Source organism: Bemisia tabaci, chromosome 8, assembly GCF_918797505.1.
Source record: "Bemisia tabaci chromosome 8, PGI_BMITA_v3".
Lineage (NCBI taxonomy): Eukaryota > Metazoa > Arthropoda > Insecta > Hemiptera > Aleyrodidae > Bemisia > Bemisia tabaci.
This window is the reverse complement of record NC_092800.1, coordinates 9,810,126-9,824,972: the sequence shown is the minus strand read 5'-3', so window position 1 is coordinate 9,824,972 and position 14,847 is coordinate 9,810,126. Positions and strand designations below refer to the sequence as shown.

Below are 14,847 nucleotides of genomic sequence, written 5' to 3'. Positions count from 1 at the left end.
CTCTCCATTGAGCCCCGACACAGGAGCTTTCCATTGACTCGAAGGGTCACGGGATGTTGGGACACGGCATCGATTGGCGCGGATAAGGCATCAACTGGTTAACAAGTTCGCCAGTGTAAGCAGAACGTTAGCTCGTTGCTCGGCTCTGGCCAATCGCGAGCGGGGCCGTGCTCATCAATTTCCTGCCCTCGCGAACGCCTATTTCCGCCTGGCCGGGTACCGTAAACTCCACTCGCTATGCACTTTTCCCCGCGCTGTGTGCTTTCCTGTCGGCTCGCCGCTAAGTTGCAGTCGAGTCTCTCTGACCCGCCGAACGAACGGGAACTCTCTACTGCCGTGCTAAGGAAGAACGCCGTATGAGCCTTCAGACGTTGCCAAGTTTCTTCCAATAAAAACCGAATTTACTGGGAAAATTGTGAATATTATTTTCCAAAATTTTCAGATAGTTTCGTGCGCAGTTTTATCTAGAACATATGAAAATTTCAAAGAAAAATGTGCATGGATGTAGTCAAAAATGCATGTTTTATCGGAGGAAATTTGACAACTCTCGAATGTTCATACGGCGTTCTTTCTTAGCACGGCAGTCTAGGTGTCGGTGTGTGTTATTGAGCCAACTTGATTTGTTTATGTGACCTCCGCGGGGAAAGGACCCTAGAGGCCCGTTCATAAATTAATCATTTGTTTTGTTTCGTTCTTTGTAAAAAGGCGTAAGTCCGTCGTAACGTTGCAGAATTGAACTGAGTTTTCCATTTTAGACCCGAGTACAAAAATTCAAAATTCGAGAAAATCGGAAAAAAATCTGCCGTTCCGCATGCGCTCAATCTTGTGAGCCCAAAACATGAATTTTTAATGCTTATTTAAATAATTTAAAAAGGATTTCGAGACTATATTGCTCCGGTGTATGATGTGTCTACTCCTCGGCAACCATAATCCTCAAAAAAGTAAAAATCCGAAATTTCGGCGCTTAAGCCCTCGAAAAAAGAATCAGTTCAATTCGTCGTTCCTTTCACGAAAGAACGTAACTGAATTTCAGTTTTGTCACATTTCTCCTCACAAATTGCAATTTTATTAGAAGAATCTTGGTCAGTTCTGACTGAAAATTTACTGATTTTACCGCGGATCTCATGCAAAAATCAAAAAAATTTTGGACTAAAATGCTGAAGGTACATTTTTGTAAAAATTAAATTGTTTGAGACAATTTTACAGCCTCGGAATGGAGTTACGTTACTTCGTCTGGGAAACGACGGATTTCCCCGAACAGCTCGCGTATTTTCAGAGATAATTTATTTTAGAAATTCCGAGCTAACAAGCTAAGCAAAGTGATGATCAACAATGTAATCAACATACCGTTGCTTGCGGAAAATATAGAGGTTTTCCCTGTATTTGAGTTTTCCTATTGTGTTTAATCGGTTGACCGAGTTTTTGTTCACTCATTCTTTCTACATCTCATCCGCGGGCATAGATTTTAGGGAAATGAGAAGATAATTTTTTCATTCCAGATCCATTCTTTCCTTAAGTTTAACTTTACAACATATTGTTCGAGAATCTACCTCTCCGCTATGAATGCACTCTCATTTTTTCCGGAGTAGACTCAATCTTTTTCCAAACTTTATTTTCACTAAGTTTTTATATGAGTCTTTCTCATAATTTTTTTCCTCTTTTAGAACAATGGAGCGCATTCAATCATGAAGTCAATAACCTCAATCGCGTTTACACTGTGCAAGTACGTGGTAACAATGGGTTGATAAAAATACATTTTTAATGGAGTGTCCGGTTCCCTCCTCTTAATCAATATTTTGCGAGGTGTTGGCCTTGACCTCAATCCAATATGAAAAAGAGAGCTCGGTATACGGGGTATCTAAAATCTAAATACATTGTATCTGGTGTTCTCAGAAGATTTAAGATAATTGTTCATGGTTTAGCATTCCATAATACTTATTATGACACTCAAATAGGATGCGTGTTCGATGACAATTTCAAAAATCATAGTTTGTGCCCTTGTTCGAGATTTTTATCATTAGGAGGTGCGCTGAGAGGTGACTCGGAGCTTATACGTCCCTTTTCCACTGAAGCGATCTTCAAAATAATGTTTAAAAAAACTTTTACCGAACAATTGAATCGCATTTAGTAGAAAGGGAATGAGCCACATTAGATATTGCCAAATTTAACCGGACAATTTAATTTTTTACAAGAGAACATTTCCGAAGATTCCTTTGTAAATTTTAAGGAATTTGCTTTGTACTACGCAGAAAATTCACTGTTTGCACACAAATCTGCATGACCGTTTTCATATAAAAAGTTAAATTGCCCGATCAAATTTGGAAATGGCTTATGTGGCTTGGTTCCATTCTGCTTAACACGGTCCAACTGTGATGGAATCGCTCTATGGTAAGATGCACCTATCTTTAGAGGATACCATTCCTTCAAAAATTCAATTTCTAAAAAATTGACTAGTTACGCATTCAATGTGTTCGATATATCCAGATGTGGAGAGGAAGGGAGGGGGAACCTCAACAATTGTATCGTATCTGCGCGGGGTGACGTCATCAAAGAACGCGCAAAACGGCCATCAAATCTAACCTGACCACGACCCACGAGGATCTTTTCAATGTAGGAACCCGACGGTAAAATTTCAGATCCAACCGCCGCGCCGATGGACGGTTTTACGGACTGACGGCATGAGGCATGCGGCAGGTCGGGCGTCGGGCTCCTCTGAGAAGTCGGTAAAGGTCGTGGGGCTCCATTGAATCACTTTTCACGGGTTCAAACCGGGGCCGACCCGGGGTCTGGGGTCTCGAGGAATTCCGGACGGGGCATCCCATGTGGCCGGCGCGTCGTGGCTCTGCAGACAAAGCCCGAGACTCGGGACTCGACTGGGAATCCAGAAAACTGGTGCCAAGCAGTCTTCCCCGACCCGGGACCCGGGACCCGGGTTTGGCCACGACCGCCACCGCAGGCTAAAATACCACCGCGCTGATGCCCGTGATGCCGCTCGCCTGGAATCCTCCCATTATTCCTGTCCTGGAATATCCTCTCTCTTAAAAATAATCAACTCGATCCTTCACGCTGTGTGATGGAAAAAGGCACGTATCGACGGTGAAACTTTTAAACCACGCACTGAAAAAAAAATCTCGGTGTATTTACTGAGAAAAGGGTAAAATTACCAAGAATTCAGGGTTCTATTCGATCCCAGTTTTTTCTTGTAAAATTGTCATTTATGGAATAGGTAATTTTACCGAGAAAGCTCGGTAAAATTATTGACTTTCTCGGTAATTTTACTGTACCTTGGGAAAAACGTCAATATATTTTATCGCCTGTGGTAGAATTACCGAGATAAAATGGCAAAGTTACCGGGAATTGATTACGAATAAAAGTGGTATTCTTACCTGAAAAAAACAGTAAAAATACCGGTTTTTAGGTAGGCTTACCAGTCTATCTTGGTAAAATTACCAATAATTGGTAAAAAAAAGTGAGATGGTGAAGGTACCAACGGACCTTGGTAAAAAGGCCGAGAATTTTTTTTCAGTGCGTATCTCGGTTTGCAACGCTGTAGATTTCCTGTCATATTTTAAATGGGAAAGTATACGACGTCGATTTTGAAGAATTGCTAAGAGTTTTTTCCACGGTGCGAAGCAAATTCTGTGAAAACTTTAAGGAATGATTTTGATTTTTCTCATTTTTTTAAAAAAAATGGAAACGGATATTTTCGAACACCACAAATGAGGTACACGCGGTTTTGGAGTTCGACCGTCGACATGTATTTGCTACTGTAGAGAGCGTGTAGCTTTCGGTGCGTTAACTCGTCAACCTGTAATTTTTAGCTATAACATGTTTGCCTTCTAAAATATTCTGATCCTTTATTACAAACCGTTGCATGAAAGCAACACATGGTTTTTTGGCTGCAGTCCTCTGTGTAGAATAAAATTTAATCAAAGCAAAAAAGGGGGTTGTGGGGGGGATTAGGTAGGAGCCCGATCTCTGAACTTTCAAAGAAATTAAAAACTTTGACCCCAGCTGCCTCTATGATCGAAAAAATACCGGGCAACATAAATTTTTTCTCCAAAGTTGGTGATTAACTCTTGCAATGAGAGGCTAATTTTATCAGACAGTTTTCCTGAATATTCTGTGCAATGTGCATCCAAAATATTAGTGTCATTCCCTCTGTAAATGAAAATTTCGCAGAGATATCGGTAACTTACTGGGTAAAGGCCAGATGCATGGAGTTTTTGACTTTTGAACATTGCAATTCTCTCTCAGTAATGTTACCTCTCAATATAATGGTAAATGCAATGGTGTTTTCGCGGGCTAAACCGAGCTATTTTCCTTCCAACTCCCACAATTTTAATTAAATGCGGCCAACAGACAGAGCGCGGAAGGTTGATGGATTTCATGAACAGATCGATTTTTGAATCGGTCTCGAATGACATTCATCGCGATAGATATCATCGCTGAGATACGGATATATCGATGAAGCTTATTCGATTACGATCCAGCAATTGAGGCGCGGGTCTGTTAATTTCGTCCGGTTGAACGGCTCCTTAATTCGCCGACTCGCGCACGGGCTCATAGTCGTAAAAGTAAACGATCGATCATATTTAAGGCTCTTATGAGTGGAGTAATATTTGACCAGACGCCCGGTTGAAATTCGAGCCGCAGCTGACCGATTAGTGGCTATCGTCTGCCTCGAAAGCTACCCGAATATGATCCATTTCACCGAAAAAGAGGAAAAGGCACTTGAATAATAGGCGGTTCAATCCAGAGTCCAGACTCTTTAAACATTTGACGATAAAACATGTTCTTGATTCAATGGTATAGTTGCTTACATCAAAAGGAAATTCACTTTAATCAGGAGCTTTTGCTTCGATTCAAGCAAAAATCCGACGGAATAAAGAGTATTTTTTCTTGTCAAATTTTTCATGAGTCTTGACTTTAAATCCAAGGGTCTTTTTTCCAGCGGGTGGTAGTTTTGTAACAAGAGGAACAGTCTGTAATTTTACCGCGTTTTCGGGAGTTTTCCAAACTTTTTTCACTACCTAGAAACTTTAAATTCGTATTTTTTGTGATTAGTAAAAAAGCATTATAATTAAAGGAGCCGTTGTAAAATTTTTCGTTTCCTAAATGATTTCAATAATGAAAAAGTTCCACTCGATAATATGATTCTCTCTAGAAAATTGGTGAACGTTTCCAAGAAGAGCTTTCTTTGATTTTTCCTAAAACTGTACACAAAAAGAAAAATTTGGAAATTTTTACGGACGCAGTTTTGACAAAAATTATAATTGGTGAATCAATTCTTCAGTCAATTTCCGTTGAAATAACAAGAAAATGATTCATTGACCGGTTTTTGTAAATTGTCTATGTAATAGAATAACTAACGTTGATTCAAACTGAAATTTTGATTTATGCATTCAACATACCTCCTCTCAATTTCATTAAGTTATGGATGAAGTTATTTTTCTGGTGGTTTAAAAAACTGACAGGATTACTTTCCGGGCACCGGTTATCTCAAAAAACAAGCTTTTCCGTGCAGTAGCAACAAATTGACGAATTTATTTGGTACCAACTTTTATGATGGTCATTTTCATATGCACAAGCCATCGATAAAAGTATTATGTCCTCCTATTACACGGTTTTAGGGAATTAATCTAGTCTACTTTGGAGTCCAGACCTCATGTAATGAATCACTTCCTGTGCACAATCAACGAACATTGTACAGGTCGTAAAAGTTAACCCTCATAATAATGTGAGTATAACGGTGGGTCACGTTATGTCCTTCAGGTTGGAATAAACACGTTGAATTATCGATTTAAGGATCTTTTGAGCCACGCACCTACTTTCACCAGTCTAAAATACCCCTGGCTGTGACGTCGTTATCAGATTACTTAATAAGGTTACTGATACGATAATTATGTTACATCGTTAACCTGGTAAAACTTCTAAAATCATCAATAGAACCAGAGACTCTTAAACAAAAGATTATATGATGTTAATCGTAGAGTAGACTAATTTTTTATTTATTCGTTTTTAGAATTTTCCAGCTTGTCGGGCGTGCTCTGCGTGAAATTTTGATTTTTCTATTCCGATTTCGTGCTTTACCCGTGCTTCATTTGTGCTTTAATTGCCCTATTTACTGCCGTGTGCAGCTAAAATTCAGTAACTTCACTCAAAATGCTTGCATTTTGTCTCCACTTATCGATGGCCAAAGTGCGAAATTACGTGTATTCATGTGCGACGTCGCAGACTTTTAGTCATTCTTTATTTTTTCTCTGAAAACCCAGTCAATTTTACGTCTTGAAAACTTCCGTCCTTGATTTTTCCTCTCTATTAGCAGAATATTCCGTAAAAATTCCATGTTATACATAAACTGCCACGATAAGGAAAAACGCCGTATGAGCATTCGAATGTTGCCAGACTTCCTAGCAGAAAATATTTATTTTTGGGAGAAGTTATGGTTATTATCCCCTCAAATTTTCAGGAGCTCTATGGGAAATTGCGGCCAAAATTATCTGTAAAATCGGAGGGAAAATATTAATCAGTTTACCAGGAAATTCGTGTTCTATCAAAGGAAATTTGGCGACCCCCGAAGGCTCATACTGCGTTTTTCCTTCGCACGACAGTATAGTTGACTTGTTTTTTCTCGAAAAAATAAAATAGATGCAGGGATTTTGAAGCCCCGCTTCAAGCGGACCGCGAGTTTGGCGCAATGCGTGAAGTATTCAGACAGTCTTGTAGGCGCTATGCGTTTTACGCTCATCGCACTGTGTTTGCCGCAATGCGTGAAGTATTCATGCATTCTTGTAGGCGCTATCCGTTTCAAGCTGACCGCAATGACCGCTCTGTGTTTGATGCAATGCGTGAAGTATTCATGCAGTCTTATAGGCGCTAATATGTGTTACATGCCGATCGCCTTGCCGAGGGCTTCTCCTTTTCATCTCAAGTCCTCGTCATCATTTCTCTTTAAGTCGCGCCGTTCCAGGCCAAATTGCGTCGGTTGCCTTCTTTTGTTGGAATCGACAGACAGCTCCGTGGCAAAAAAATCCTGATCAACAGCTCTGAGTTTGTGAGTTTGAGTTCTCAGTATTAGGTCATAGTTATCTAGGATGAGTACTCATTGATTCCTCTGCAACAAAATAATTTGTCAGAAAAAAATTAAGGAAATCCAGATTAAAGGTACAGAGTTCGGCATTGTCTCCACGGGCCGTTTCACGGGATTTGTCCCAGGGAAAAATCCCACTTACGAAGTTGGGAAAAATATTGAGTTAATCAATATTTTTCCCGGTACCAAGTATGGTCGCCTTTACCCCTAGGACTCACGGGAGAGGAAGAAGAAGTGAAAACGAATTGTGCGATATTTTATTCATTACTCCATTGATAATGTTTTTTTAGTTAAAATGTGTCTAATTGTCAATTGAGTGCAATTATTATTTTAATCCCGGTTAAATACTCGACTCTAACTAATTTATCTTCCCGCGCAAACTAGTCGCAGGACTGTATGAGCCCCGTCCCGTGGAGACGGTAACTGGGAAAAATCCCAGAAGTTTCAATCCTGCGATTCGAACTTGGGACAAATCCCATGAAAACGTCCCGTGGAGACAAGGCCTTAGGATGAGTACTCATTGATTCCTCTGCAATGAAATAATTTGTCAGAAAAAACTTGAGGAAATCCAGATCAAAGTTACAGAGTTCTTGATTCTGCAGTGGTCCGTTACCGTATCTTGGAGGAGCCCCGATGATCACATGATACGAACAAGCGCAAAGCTGAGACATTAGTGTAAGTGTATGTTAGGAAGTTCTGGACGAGGTTATGGAAATTCCAACCCCGAAGAGGCGCGCGAGGCTCGCGGAATGCCGTCCGGGCTGAAATTCATTAAACCAACAGAATGAATTCTGGAAAACTCATTAAGCCCGTTTCAAAATGGACGGACGGAGGGCGAGCCGCCTCGCCGCCTCGCCGCCGCACACACTCGTTTTCACCTTGAAACCTGGCCAAAACATCCAGTAACTGAAATTCCTACATTTAATCCTGTTCTGATGGACTCGGATCCTTTCAGGCGATTGTCTGTATTTCGACTTGGAACACAGATTCCGAGGGTGCGGAATGCCAATAAGAAAGAAGAGGAATTGTGAGAAGAACGCCAAGAAGAGCAAAAGAATAAGGAAGAGAAATTATTCTTCTCTCTCTTCTTTTTCCTCCTCTACTCCTTCCTTTCCTTCTTCTTCTTTTTCCTCTTCTTCTTTTTCATTTTCTCTCCCTATTAATATTTCTTTTCCCACCTCCTCTTTAACCTCCTGCTTTTCTTCTTTTTCTTATCCTCCTCATTTCACCCTCCTTTTTTCCTTCCTTTTCCTTCTTCTTTCTGATACCCTTTATCCTCCTCCTTTTTTCATCCCTCTTTCTCCATCTCTTTTTTTCTTTCCTATCTCTTACCCTTTGTTTATTTTTTCTTTCCGATTCTTTTCTTCCCTTTTTCTGCATCTTTTTTCTTACCGTTTTTCTTCCTTTTCTTATCTTCTCCTTTCTTTGTCCTCATTTTCTTTCCTTTGTTTTTCCCCTCTTTTTCTTCCTTTTCTGTGATGTTCCTCCTTTTCTTTTTCATTTCTTTCTCGCTATTTTTCTCCCCTTTTCTTCTACTTTCCTCCCCTTTTCCTCCTCTCCTTCCTTTTTCTTTTTCTTTTTTATCTTCTTCTTTCACCTCCCTCCTTTCCATCCTCCCATCCTCTCTTCCTCCCGATATCCAATGCGCCCCATCAAACATACGACCGGAGCCCTGAGACCCGAATCCTTCGGACCAGGGTCAAATTCTTTCTTGCACTTCGACTTTTGACCAAGTTTCGAAGCAGAACACCACAGTGCGCGCCGCACCACATCCCAGCTCCACATCTCTAATCTAAAACCACCCAACTCGCAATAGCGATCCCGCGACGGTTACGCGGTTATGGACACGGACGAGAGGGCTGTGGGTTTATAAAAAAACAACATTGGAGGAGTTAAGATTTTATCTTCACACCTGAGCCGGGCCCCCTCCCGCCGCCCGTGGCCCGGGGCCCCGGCGGCACCGCTTTGCATCACACCGTCGCGTTTAGCTCCACAACAAATTTGCCCAGGCCGGGCGGGGCAGGGGGCGGCGGCGAGGGCCCTCGTAATTTATTGGGCCCAAATCGCCGTGGGCCCACGCGGCGCGGACGGCCGCGGACGGGCTGCTCCGCAGAAATTCGCCTTCGCGTCCGCGTTGCCGATTGGACGCCGCTCGCGAAAAGTTGGCCGCGGCCTTGGACAAGTTTCGGCAGTCTTCACACTGAAAAAAAATTCTCGGCGTTTTCACCAAGGTCCGTTGGCACCTTTACCATCTCACTTTTTTTTACCAATTATTGGTACTTTTACCAAGACAGACTGGTAAGCTTACCTAAAAACCGGTATTTTTACTGTTTTTTTCAGGTAAGAATACCAATTTTATTGGTAATCAAATCCCGGTAACTTTGCCATTTTATCTCGGTAATTCTACCACAGGCGATAAAATATATTGACGTTTTTCCCAAGGTACAGTAAAATTACCGAGAAAGTTCAATAATTTTACCGAGATTTCGCGGTAAAATTACCAATTCCATAAATGGTTATTTTACCAAGAAAAAACTGGGATCAAATAGAACCTTGAACTCTTGGTAATTTTACCCTTTTCTTAGTAAATACACCGAGATTTTTGTTTCAGTGCAGAGAGAGGTAGAGTACAGTACTGCCGTGCCATGGAAAAACGTCGTATGAGTCTTCAAGGGTTGCCGAATCTCCCTCGATAAAGCACGAATTTTCGGGAGAATTTGTAAATATTTTTCTGCGAATTTTTCGGAGGGTTCCGTTCATAATTTGATCTATAAAATGCCAGAAAATTTCAAAGAAAAATTATTCATAGAGTTCTTCAAAAAGAAATATTTCCTGAGAGGCAATTTGGCAACATTCGAATGCTCATATGACGTTTTTCCTTAGCTAGCACGGCAGAGTAGCGAGGTGTGGATGGCCGATTATCGATATTTCTCCCTTTGAAGCTATGGTTAAGAATCGATAGTCAAGGTCTTCGTTGCGAGCACCCTTTTTATCGATTCTTTATCATAGGTTTAATCAGCAGATCAATCGAAATATCGCAAAGCACGCCACGTGTCGCCACGTCTTTAGTGGAGTACCTATACACGTTGAAGGCAAATAGTCAAATCAGGCATTTGGTCAAATGCGTACGCAAATAATGAAAAATTCTTACTTCAATTGAACTTTTGATTTTTTACCGTAATTATAGACAGAATAATTCGTTGCTCATGTAAGAAAGAAATCTCTGTAAAAATATGCAGCATACAATATGCACATTTATCATGAAATTTTCAGCTTGTTATAGAACATAGAAGTTTTAACATTTTAACATTCAAATGTACGAAAATGTACTATAAAATGTACTCCCTAAATTTGAATGTTTAAATGTTAAACTGTTAAAATGTTAAAAATTCTATGTTTTATGATGTGCTGAAAATTTCATGATAAATTTGCATTCAGGATCTTAAAATTGTTTAAAATACTATTGTATGCTGCATATTTTTACAGAGAATTCTTTCTTACAAGAGTTACGAATTATTTTGTCTAAAATTAGGGGGAAAATCAAAATTTCGATCGAAGTAAGAATATTTGACCATTTGCCTAGGCATTTCACAAAATGCCTGATTTGACTATTATTTTGCCTTCGACATATATATGTACTCCACCAAAGACGCGGCGTGTTTTGCGATATGTCGACTGATCTGCTGATTTTCCTCTTTTCCTCAAACACGCTTAAATTACATCCAACCCTCCTCTATTTTTTATCACAAAACCCCGGAAGAGATCCGCGAGATGTCTGATGCAATGCGGCAACACTCTGCGCGGCTGCATTTTGCAAGCGGCGAGTTAACTAAGTGTTCTTCCTTCTTCTTAGCCCATCTCCTACCTCCTGCTCCGATCTAATCCGATATCAAGTAATTGTTCCTCACTCATTTTGATTTTTAATTATTGCACTTCTTAATCGGGCGACGCAAGAGTGTGGGCCTCGGTTGTTTGCACCAGCGTTGTCACACCAATCGCTGGATACGACAAGTAAAAACCTAGAAAATCGGGGGAAATTGTGAATAAAAACTGCGATCCCAACGCACAGGGAATCGAGTTAACACGAGAGGTCGGACAAAATTTGGAAACTTCGAAAGCTTCTAATTCCCGTTATACAAAATTTTAAGGTTCTAAAAGTGGTTCCATTGGTTCCCTCGTAAAATTTTCTTCTTAAAGCACCCCTCAAAACTTAAAATGTTACGGAATAACCACCAAAATTTGCAGTTTTAGTAAAAAATTTCATGTCCGACCTCTCGAGTTGATTCGATCCACTGTGCGACGATTAACCTAATTTGAGGAAAATGGAGCGATCCTATTGGTTGCATCGGATAGTTGGAAAATTATGGACTAACTATAGGGTCTCGTGGATTGACATTACTTATTGTTAATCTATTATCTACATTATTTGCCCAATGCAACCACCCGCTTCTACCAATAGGGCCCCTCCACATCCCTTTCTTTGTCTATAACTTTGTCTATCAATTTCAACAATCAGCCCGCAGTTCGTTTATCCTCACAAATTGTTGGATGTCTCAAATAGGCGCAAACGAATGACAACCCAGGAGCGAGGGGTAAATCAATGCTGAAACTGCGCCTGCGCGGCGCGGGAATACCAATTAAAAGCGGGCGCATTTTAATCGAGGATGCAAATGAGCCGACTCGCGCGCGGTCCAACGCGGCGTAAATAAAAGGCGGATAAATACGTCCTGGCAGAAACTAGACGAGCGCAGGTGCTGAGACTGCGCCACTAAGCCGCGCTCTCCGCCTAATAACCTATCGACAGAGGATCGAGAGGCGTTACCGGGTCGAATCCGGCCTTATCGATTAATCGATCACCCTATACTCTGTGCAAATCATGCAGTTATCGGTCGAAGAGGAATCTAACTTCGATTTCCGATCAGAAAGGAAATGGACATACAGAGGCGTAGGAAGGGGGGAAAGGGGGGGCCTGGCCCCCCCCTCGAATTGAAAATAGTATCATCTGCCGCCCCCCCCCCCCCCAGAAATTCTGGATGGTGCAAAAACATCTTCTTACACGGTAAGTCTCTGTCGCCATGGCCCGTGAGAGGACGCCTATAAATAGAAAAACCTGTTGAATGCATAACAATTTCAAAGTATTTTAACCTTAAAATGCATAAAACTGGGTGATTTTTAGGCAGAAATTGAAGGCAGATTAGCGCCACAAGTGCCTCGAGATCCGCTCAAATAGAGTTAAAATTTCAAAAATTTTCCCCCGGGCCCCCCACTGAGCTGAAAGGTACTCCAACTCCATACCCCCCAGACCTCCCGGTGGTAGGGGGCCAGGCTACCCCCAGCAAATTGACCTAGCTTTGCCTATGTGGACATTCATGGGTGGGACTAGGAGCTTTTTGTGACGAGAGCAAAGCAGTGGTGAGGCGTGAATGAGAATGATCGATTATCGATACTTCACCATTTGAACCTATAGTAAAGAATCGATTAGTAAGGTGTTCGTTGCAGACATCCTGTTAATCGATGTTTTTCCACAAGTTTAAATGGGTCATAAATTGATGGGTCGCAAAGCACGCTACGCCACGGAAGCAGGGGAGTGCCTTTTTGGAAGGGATCATAAACTACAATTCATAGAACTGCAATGCAAATTTACTTCTCATCATTACAATCATAGTTATTGATAAAAGTTTATTGTTGTTCCAGGAGATCCAGTTGGCATTACCCGAAGACACCTTCCTATCCCAGCTCTAGAGGATCGTCGAAGCACTGATCGCTGACCTCCGATATTGGTTCCTTTCTCTCGGAATTTGGGATAAAACCCACGTTATTCCTATTCTCTGTAAATAATAATAAGTGATAGTTGCTTATAAGATAGAATGTACAGTGATATAGCGTAGAGGAGTTTTCCATTGTTAACATCAAGGGAACACCAAATCACTCTTTGGGTACAGCGCAAAAAAAGATGTGACAGAGGGTTATTAAATTTTGAATTTTAGTTAGTCAAAATTCAACGTCCATTACGCGGTTTTTGGTTTTATGAATAAATGCGCACCCATGTTCGATTTAAAATATGTAAAATCTGGTGGTTATTTTTGTGATTTCCCTCATCTTCAAGTTACTAGATCTGTTTGATGTAAGGAAAATATGCTTTGACATAACAGTTTTTTGTCAGTCTTTTCATTAGACCAGAAATAACGCAGCAAATTATTTTTTAACATTCTCTCAAGATTGCAGTTTTCAACACTATGCACAAATTAAATATGTCCTTTAATAGTTTACAATCCATTTAGCAGCAGTGCCAACGTCAGGGAATCAATGGCAATGAGTTAGTTTAAATTTTTAAATATCTGCAGCGTTTGATGAGCTCCATCGATATCACATATTTCAAGTGTTTTAAAAAAATGTATGCATAAAATTAGTAAATATTCTATGCAATGATATTTCTAGACACTAAAGAAGTATGAGGTATCTAATCAAAGTGATGTTTACAGAATGATGATGTTTAAGTTATTCCTCGCATTTCCCCGGGCTTTGAACTGTGCTCGCATGATTGCCCACAGCGGTTAAAATATTGTTCATATTTCTCTATAGTTTTATCTCTAATGTTTGTTATGTATCATAGGTGAATATGTTTCGCAATAGTTGTAATTTTAGGTTGGATTAAATATTGAAATTTGTTTTTGCGTATTTAAAAATTTATTCAATCTTCAAAAGAGGAGAACAGTCAAAAAGGTTGCACCGAGAGTTCCGAGAACGAGACAACGAAATCTCAACGATTCAACCAAATCGACCCCCGATCTCAGTTATTTAACTCTCTGTACGAATCGTGAGGCAAAATGCCTCCCCCAACATCTGACAAGTTTTATTGTTAACCATTTTTGAAAAATCGAAACATTATTTGTTACACGGAAAGTGGAATAAAATAGACTATTATTTTACATCTGTTTGCGTTTTCATTCCGCGGTAATATTCCCATTTTCAACGGGCTGAAAAAGCGGAATTCAAAGGACGACGATCATTCGAGAGAATGGGTCCCTCCCGCTATGTGTTGAAGGCGGGACCGAGCGAGCAAGTGTTGATTGCAACCCACTGACACAAAGGGTTGCTTAATGGTTCACATTGCACCCTGCGGACGAAACGATATCCATCACGGGGTGTTTGTCGTTAAAATAGTTAACGCCAGTCCATCTTCGGCCCGATTAGTGTCAAAGTTTCTTTCTTTGCCGTGTAACGGCTTGTAATAGATATGGTTTTAACTTCCCTCAAACGAGACACCTGTTCATGAATCTTGACGTACTTAATTTTCCTCTCACAGCAGATTCTGGCTTTTAGTTGGAAATGTGAGTTTTTAAGTCGCGCGGGGTAGAGTGAAAAAATTATTGCTGAAACTTTAAGTTGAACTATTGAACACGGTTGTCAGATGGTACACTGGAAAGAAAACACATTGGATCTAGAGTCCAGACTCTTAAAAACATCGACAAGAAAAAGTACTCTTGATTCAATCAGAATCTAGCTTAAATCAAGAACCAAGCCTCTTAATTTAAGCGGATTTCGTTTTGATTCAAGCAAAAATCCGATTGAATCAAGAGTATTTTTTCTTGTCAATGTTTTCAAGAGGCTGGACTCTAGATCCAATGTGTTTTTTTTTTTTTTCCAGTGTAGTGAAACATTTGGCTCGCTCTATCTATTCCTAATATCCATATCTATTCTGTAGCTATTCTATGTCCATCGCTGAGATCCAAAAATGTGTACCTCCAGTGTAC

At 40.5% G+C, this 14,847-nt stretch overlaps 1 protein-coding gene across 1 annotated transcript in view; it reads left to right on the top strand.

The window, feature by feature from the left end:
- LOC109033385 (forkhead box protein B2-like) overlaps nucleotides 1–14,024 on the top strand; it is a 59,695-nt gene extending 45,671 nt beyond the window's left edge. Inside the window, exon 2 of the mRNA XM_019045981.2 lies at nucleotides 12,788–14,024. Within this exon, the coding sequence (XP_018901526.1) occupies nucleotides 12,788–12,861 (74 nt within the window). The 3' untranslated portion in view covers nucleotides 12,862–14,024. The remainder of the gene's footprint in view (nucleotides 1–12,787) is intronic.
- The last annotated feature ends 823 nt before the right edge of the window (nucleotides 14,025–14,847 follow it).